General features: G+C 39.8%; 1 protein-coding gene across 1 annotated transcript; it reads left to right on the top strand.

The window, feature by feature from the left end:
- The first annotated feature begins 415 nt into the window (after nt 1-415).
- Nucleotides 416-6,997, top strand: chmp4ba (charged multivesicular body protein 4Ba). The gene is made up of 5 exons (XM_018742231.2): nt 416-780; nt 4,289-4,466; nt 4,764-4,878; nt 5,072-5,198; nt 5,750-6,997. Exons 1-5 carry the CDS (start codon nt 597-599, stop codon nt 5,815-5,817), a joined length of 672 nt encoding a protein of 223 aa, XP_018597747.1. The 5' UTR covers nt 416-596; the 3' UTR covers nt 5,818-6,997.
- Nucleotides 6,998-8,339: the final 1,342 nt, after the last annotated feature.

Raw genomic sequence — 8,339 nt, 5'->3', positions numbered from 1 at the left:
ACAAGATTGTATGTTTTACATATTTAAAAACGGTACTGCGCATGACAATGAGTTCCGAACTAACTGTAACGTAACTTCCTTTCCTGCATTCAAAAATGGTGAAGAACTTATCTGGTGTTTACAAAATGGCAATTAACAATTAACTAATATACGTTTCAGAGGATCCTGTAACATTAAGTGGTGGGAATAACCTTAAACGATTACAGTCGTCGGTGCTTGCACACTCCATATGTAAATAAAATCGGTAAAAGAGTACAGCACAGAGCGCTACAAGCAACACGTCGTAGCGAATCGCAATGACTACGTAGGGCATCTAGTGCTGAGAGCGCTGCGTTGCCCCGCCCCGCCTCGCCACGCCTCGCCACGCCACGCCTCTTTACTCGTGAGCGTGACTCACGCCATGAGGGCGCGATGACGTAATGACGTCACGGGGCCTGTCGGGCAAGAGGAAGCAGAAATAACAACAACAGCAGGGCGACCGAATCGAGCAACGAGGCCGGCCAGAGTTGTCTCATTTTTTCTGGGTGAAGTTTTGGCACACACCACGAATCAAGAGAGTCGTTACTTGGGATTTTTTGTTTACTCCGAGTCAAAGGATGTCTTTGTTCACCAAGATTTTTGGTACCGGTGGTAAGGGGGGCAAACCCCCGACACCTCAGGAGGCTATCCAGCGACTTCGGGAGACCGAGGAGATGTTGACGAAGAAACAGGAATTTCTGGAGAAAAAGATCGAACAGGAACTCATTACGGCAAAGAAAAACGGCACTAAAAACAAAAGAGGTGAGGCTTCCTTCAGTGAGAAAGATTTAGTGGGAGAGGAAAGAGTTCCTCAGCTCGGCATTACGAGGTGGCTGCCTGCCTGCCTGCCTGCCGCGAACACAACTTGACGTGTCGGTACCGGTTTGTCGGCTGAGCTCTGGAAGAGGGCCGTGGGACTCTGCTCACACACCCGCCTGTGTGTTTCCGTTGTGTGGACACTGTTTTGGCCCGGTTACAATGCGTTCGGTGTGATTTTTATTTTTTTTTGGCGGTGTGGGAGTGTGCCGAGTAGGAAACGCCTCGGAGTCCGTCTCCAGGCATCGGTGTGACACAGAGCCCTGGTCAGATGACTCCTTAGTCTAGAGTTAGACCTGTGGCCTACACCTCGATAACTCTAATAGCGTTTGATTTCACACACTGGAAAGCTTATGAAAAAAAAATAAATTAGTATTGTAGTTTATACTATTATTAATAATTCAGTGCTCTTCTGGCTAGTCATTGAACTGCTTCCTGTGAAGTAATGCGTACACAAGTATAATTATGTGGTTATATTTGCTTATGGTACGCATACGTCACTACACGGACGGAAGTAAAAATTAAAGTGCTTGTGGTACTGGCGGAAATTTTTTGTTCCACATTTGCCATGATCGTGGGAATTCGTGTTCCTTCCTTTGATCCCAAAGGCTCCACAGGTAGTTACAGTATCTAGAAACAGTCAAGCAGGGACATGTTCTGGCTGTTGTATTGTTAAATAACATTTCTCTAGCTGACTCCTTTATTCAAGGTGACTTCCAGTGTTCAATAATCTGCTTTTGCAGTGCTTTACCTGTTGTTATAGCGGGGTACTTTATCGTATCAGTTCTAGGGAAGTAAGTGTTGGTCAGGGTAGAGAAGGAATGGGATTTGAACCCAGGGTCACTTAGATTATGAGGCAACAACTCAAGAAAAGACACTGCCAGCAGCCCAAGTAAACAAATGTTACCACTTTCATACTTATTTCCTGTTACAGTCTGGAAAGTGACATAACAGTAAGCAGATAGCATTCATTCTGTGGGAAACATGATTCAGCTCTGTCTTTCTGAGGATTTACATGTGACACTGACAATCTCTTGCACTCATCTTCTGTCACAAAATCCTCTCTCTCTTTGCCAGTTGTAGTAATGTCATAATTCCACTTTTTTGCTGCTTTTTTTAATAAATAAATATGAGGCCTTGAGTTTTAAGATGTTTTAACACTCCTGGCCCAAGCGTAGAGCAGCATTGCTGTATTAATCCTGATAAACTTGTTTATAGGACATGTTAGCAGAGGGAATCAGGAAGCAGTAACCTGACACCATACCGAGCAAAGGTGTAACCTGTGAGTCACAGAACTGCACTAGATCTTGATTGGAACATATTCCCCTCCTGGTTCACTGTAGAAAGAACATCAAAACATCAGGTGTGACACTATATGGTCAAAGTAAGTGTCTTAAAAATAATTTTTTAAATGCCCAACTTTGGTTTTGTCGTGAGAAAATGTAGTTTTGACATTGCTTTAGTGTGGTGTGTTCTGAGAGCTGAACGTACTGGTAATGAACTGCTAATTTTTGAAACATCTATCTGTAGTTATAAACTGAGGGTTAAATTAATAATGGATTATTTTAAAAAAGTGTGCAGTGAGAAACTATTTCTGTTATTCAATGCAACAATGTTTTTAAAACAATTGCAAAGTATTACTAGAAAACAAAAAGCCACAGTATTTCTAATCTTTATTCATTTACTACCTTTTTTGATCAGTATTGCTCTTATTTGTATATACTTAGTTAGTTTCTGCTGTTCTTTTCTAGGTATGGACCTTATGGTTTCTTTTAACTATTTTGCTTCCCTCATACTTGTTAAATGTAATGATTACAACCATCTGATTCAGAGACTGCAATAGCATAATGAATTTCACCGTAATTTACTTTTTTTTTTTTTTTTTTCTGTATTGATTTCAACAGCGGATTAAAACGTGAACCTAATTATAGCATATTACTAAGACTAAAAACAACTTATAAAGGAATGTTGTGCAGTCTAGGTAGTCTGCAATAATGTAATGCCCCGGGTTCCATATTTCCTGGGTCAGATCTTTTGACATTCTTCATTTTAAAAGTTTTAGTTAATGTGCAAAGTATATTATTATGACTGATGTGATGTGAAACAGGACAGAGGTAGCCTGCAAAGGTCGCTCGCAGTTTGCTGCATTGTAAGATCAGTGGTTTCACTGTACAGTGCTAGTGCCTCTCAGCTCTTGTTCTGTGGGTTTTAATCTGAAATCAGATGTGGCTCTGCAGAGTTTCTGTGTTCTCCCATGTTTGTGTATGTTTCCTCCCACAGTCCAAAAATATTTTCCCAATGGATTTGTTATTCTAAACTGCCATACAGAGTGTGTAAATATGAGTGGATGTGTGCAGCTCCATGTCTCATCCAGGGTCCACCCTGCCTTGCACATTTTGCTTCCAGGATAGGCTCTGAACCATCATGGCCCTGTAAAGACAAGCAATTATTGGCAATGAATTAATTAACCGAGTGCCGATAAGCTGTCCAGTGGTATAAAGTAAATTCACTTGATCACTTAATTTTTAAGGATTACTATTGGTTAAACTAGAACCTTTGTTTTGCATTAACCCAGGTTTTCTTTTTTTTTTTTAATGTCTTGTTTCATATTAGTTGAAATTTTCACCAGATTTGAGCTCGAGCTGTTGTCAGCCATGCTTATAAATATTTCTCAAATATTTTTGGCCTCTGTCATTTATCTAGTGGTGGTGGAAGTGCAGATTTTAGGAGATACACGTCGCACACTACATATTTAATACAATGCATTTCAAACAAGCCAGGTTTTGTCTTTGGTACAACTCTGCGGGTCTTGAAATGAAGCCACGCCAAGGAATGCCAACTATTCATGCAGCTCTTCTACACTTGCAGGTTCTGATCATGGACCATAAACATCATAGTTCTTGTCTGGCTTTGAGCCCCTCAGGACACCAATACTAAGCACTGCTTTGATTGTCTGCATTAATGAGCGCACATGGTCAACCTGAGCACATGAGCCCTGTTTGGTTACCCTTTTCTATGCTTTCTTGCTGAAATGCAGTGTATTTAGATTGAGAGATAATGAGTATAGGAAAGATGCACTAGCTTCTTATAAGCCACAAAATGATTCCTATTTTCCAGTGGGGAGGGGGTTTAAAGTTCTTATGAATACACATAAGGCAATTTTTGCTATGTGCGAAGCACCGGAGTTTAAAACGTAAACATCCAGCGGACACATTGATGAACATCAAGATATCAAACCAATAATAGAGTGTATGAAGCAACATCAGTATCTTTGACACCAGATTATAGCACATTACCCCTTTTTACAAAACAGATTTTCCACTATTGAGTAATTTTGAAGTTTATTTTATTTGGATATATGCAGGTGTGCTTTAATAATTGCTTTTAGTCTTATGTTGCCCAGGTCTGGAAAGTATTTTTATTTTGAAGTAATTCTACTCTCTTTGGCGTATAGCTGCTTTGCAGGCCTTGAAACGCAAGAAGAGGTATGAGAAGCAGCTGGCTCAGATTGATGGCACACTCTCCACCATTGAGTTCCAGAGGGAGGCGCTAGAGAATGCCAACACAAACACCGAAGTGTTGAAGAATATGGGCTTTGCGGCTAAGGCCATGAAAGCCGCCCACGAAAACATGTAATGTTTCCTTCCTTTGTGTTTCACAATTTTACAGATTCATATTCCAGGAGTTTAACTACTGTTGTACCCTTGAACAAGGTACTTAACCTAAAAAGCATAAGTAAAACTTTGTCAGAAATGGGCAAAACTATTAAAGCATTAGATTTTAAACTTTCCTTGTCCAAAAGAATGAGTGAAGCAAATTAAAATAATTGTATTACATTCTGAGTACGTCAAGGTTTAGGCTGGGGCGAGCTCCCTTTAATGAATCCCCTGAAGTAGTGCTGTGGTTTACTTATTCTGCTTTATTTTCAGGGACATAGACAAAGTGGACGACCTAATGCAGGACATCACAGAACAGCAGGAGCTGGCACAGGAAATTTCAGATGCCATTTCAAAACCTACGGCATTTGGGGAGGACTATGATGAAGTAAGTGGCCCGGTGGCATGATTTTTGGGGCCTGGCTTTGGTCATATTGCTTTTCAATTTATGCTGGTTCATTCTCCCATTTTATTTCACAATAGCCTCTAGTTTTATTTTTGTTTATTATCAGCTGATCCTCTCACTGCAGATCTATATTTTTGGCTTTTTATTTTACTTGTGTATAATTATTTGCTTCAAGGACGAACTCATGGCAGAATTGGAGGAGCTGGAGCAAGAAGAATTAGACAAAAACCTGCTGGAAATTGGTGGCACAGAGAATGTACCATTGCCGAATGTACCATCCACATCCTTACCTGCAAGACCAGGTAAATGTCCCGTAACTATCAGAGAATATTTTGGTATAAAATATATACCGTTAGCTCAGTGCTGATAGTACTATCATATTCCCATTTAATGTCGGTGTTTATTATTTGTTTGTCCAGAGGCATCTTCAGTGCGATAGTTGTTGGGTAGATATGACCACCTACACATTTTCTGCTGGAGAGTTTTAAGGATGGCATTAGTGTCATTTTTTTTTTTTTTTAAACCAGTCTAATAGATGCTCAAATGTAATTAGACTCATCTGTGCAGTCCAATGTTTCCGCACAGAGCAGTCCCTTTAAAGAACATGATAAATGTAAGACCATTATAGTACAGCCAGAAGTCTTTTCAGGTTATCCTATCTATTTACATATTGTATAAATAAGTGGCATTATTCATAAAAGCACCACGTAGACCCCGCATGTAATATTCAGTCCGTTTCACTGTGTTCTTTCCTCATCTCATGGTTAACACAATTTATATGTATATATTATATATTATAGTGTAGCTATTTCTACACTAGTAAGTTTCACTTTACTTTGAAATTTTTCTGCAGCTAAGAAAAAGGAAGAGGAAGATGAGGATGACATGAAAGACCTGGAAGCTTGGGCTGAGGCCATGTAGCTGGAGCTATGAAATCATCCTTATTGTCACCTTAAACAGATGGAAAGAAAGGACTTTGGTTTAGTGTGCTTGTTTTGCATTTTCAGAAGATACTCAATAAAATAAATAAAAATTCTCCAACATCCATAGCTCTCAATGTCAACCCAAAGCAGTATAGAGTGGTGATGGATTACCTTTAAAAATAGGGTAAGTCTGTTTATTAAAAAAAAAAAAAAAAAAAGATGCCCCTTCTGATAAGGAATTTTGTCTCTATTTGACCTACTTAGTACTGTACAGTCACTATAAAGCTAAGTACAGTCCTCTGTGGAAGTCACTGACTTGCATTGTGCATCTTGGATTTAAAAGAAAAACAATGGGAACAGCATAAACTAAACATAAAGGCATTGCTATCAGGAACTCTACATGGCTAAAGTCATTTTTGTGAGGTTTTCAGTAATGATCCTTTCTTGAGTTTTATTTCACCAGATTTTGCTTCCGAAGTACTTTGGCACTAAATGTTATATACACAATTATACTTCATGGTTTTCCTGTAAAAAGAAAAAGTCAGTAATGGTAAGATTAAATATGAGTATGTAAAGTCTACTACTTTGAGTTATTCATCGTAAAACTCAATTTGCAAACTGGTCCTTACAAAATACAGCCAACTCTGCAACCTGCAAAACATGTTTGAAGCGGGCTATTCTTTGTGAGAATTAACTGTGTGTTTGTGTGTGCGCGTGTGTGTGCCTCATGAAAACAACACTAGAAAGTGTTTAAAATATAAAAAAAGCTTTCGGATAAAGTTTGGTCTAGAGTTTAAACATTTATAAGAATTATTAATGGGGTTTTGTGCTGGTTTATAAACCTAGAATAAATGATTGTATTATTCCAGTCACATTTTGAGAATAATGGTTATTTAAGGTTATGACTTTTGTTAACTTTCCCTAACATTTTGTAGCTGATTTCTAGTGTTTAGTTTTTTTCCATAATAGTCTAATATTCCCATAAACCATGTAAAATATGTATATTCTGTCTGTAAAGAAAAAAAAGCCACTTTGACATGTTCTGTAATACTTAATAGTCTTTGTTTTCCAGGCTTTCGGCCTTTATTCCTCATTGTTTGTATCTTATTTCCTTTCTCTCAGTCTTCCCACTTATCAACACCTGCCCTTGTTTTTATGATACACCAGAATTAAACTTTTGCCAAATAATCACATACTTTGCAATGTGCTGTGACAAAAGCAGAGTGATTTCCTTAATCAGAGAAGAGTGAAATCCATCTGTTACTGGGCAATGATTTTAAGCAGTCATCCAGCTTATTCTGTAGAGGTGAACAGAACGCTGCCCATCTGTTTGACCAGGATTAACTGATTTAATTCAGAAGAACACAATGCACTGTGCAGTAGACATTTGCATTTCTACTTAAAATTTCTGTTCTGCAAGTATATATACATTATTGCAGATCATTATTGCTTTTTGACTTGTGTATTCCTCTTGTACTGCTATAGCAGCAAAATGCTTTATCTCCAATTGACTAAACTGTTAGGATTTTACTAGTACAAACTGAGGGATGTATCCTTTCAAACTAAAGAAATTTTGTGTAATTTAGAGGAAAAACGGAAGGACTGATTCTGGACCAGTTTTAATGCGTAGTACTGACGTCACGCATCATCGGCACGTCACCTTTTCAAGAGCTTCCTACTAAAGACTTCCTTTTAATTTAATTAATCAATGTATTGAGAATAGCCTTGTGCCATAACGAAAACCTTTTATTACAATGCTGGACCTAAAAGTACACATGAGGTGAGTCGACACTCTTGGACCCATTTCAAGTCACTTAGAGCTTTAACACACACACACACACACACATTTTCAGAACCGCTTGTCCCATACGGGGTCACGGGGAACCGGAGCCTAACCCGGCAACTCAGGGCGCAAGGCTGGAGGGGGAGGGGATACACCCAGGACGGGACGCCAGTCCGTCGCAAGGCACCCCAAGCGGGACTCGAACCCCAGACCCACCGGAGAGCAGGACTGTGGTCCAACCCACTGCGCCACCGCACCCCCTTCAGAGCTTTAACAATGTGCGTTATTTAGGTATTTAAGCCATGATAAAACATGAAGTGGAAATGCGTTCCTTAAGGTTCCAGCCACTTTTCTAATTCTTTTCCTGTAATAACCGGAGACCAAGCAAAAATGCAGTATTAATTTGAAGCACGTCCTGGGGGGCTCGGTTTGCGCGGCGGGTTCACTGTTCAGCCGGTACTTTTGAGATGTACGTCGCTTTGGACAAAAGCGTCTGCTAAAATGAATAAATGTAAATGTAAATGCCCGGTGTGTGGTGGGTCTAGAGTTCGAGTCCTGCTTGGGGTGCCTTGCGACCGACTGGCGTTCCGTCCTGGGTGTGCCCCCCCCCCTCCAGCCCTGTATTGCCGGGTTGCCGTGTACTTCCGCTCACTTCGCGCTAAAGCGACTCTTTTCACTACACTTGCGAGTTTGCTCTGTAAGTTCTCGCCCAAACTCCTCTTGCTACGATGGACCAC

This window comes from Scleropages formosus, chromosome 22 (genome assembly GCF_900964775.1).
Source record: "Scleropages formosus chromosome 22, fSclFor1.1, whole genome shotgun sequence".
Taxonomy (NCBI): Eukaryota; Metazoa; Chordata; class Actinopteri; order Osteoglossiformes; family Osteoglossidae; genus Scleropages; species Scleropages formosus.
Note: the sequence above shows the minus strand (reverse complement) of the source record. Positions and strands in the feature narration are given on the sequence as shown.

Bases quoted from the DNA above. Each gene is read 5' to 3' on its own strand.
- chmp4ba (XM_018742231.2), top strand. From the start codon at position 597: ATGTCTTTGTTCACCAAGATTTTTGGTACCGGTGGTAAGGGGGGCAAA. The intron at 781-4,288 runs GTGAGGCTTCCT...TTTGGCGTATAG, and splicing joins CGGCACTAAAAACAAAAGAG to CTGCTTTGCAGGCCTTGAAA. The intron at 4,879-5,071 runs GTAAGTGGCCCG...ATTTGCTTCAAG, and splicing joins TTGGGGAGGACTATGATGAA to GACGAACTCATGGCAGAATT.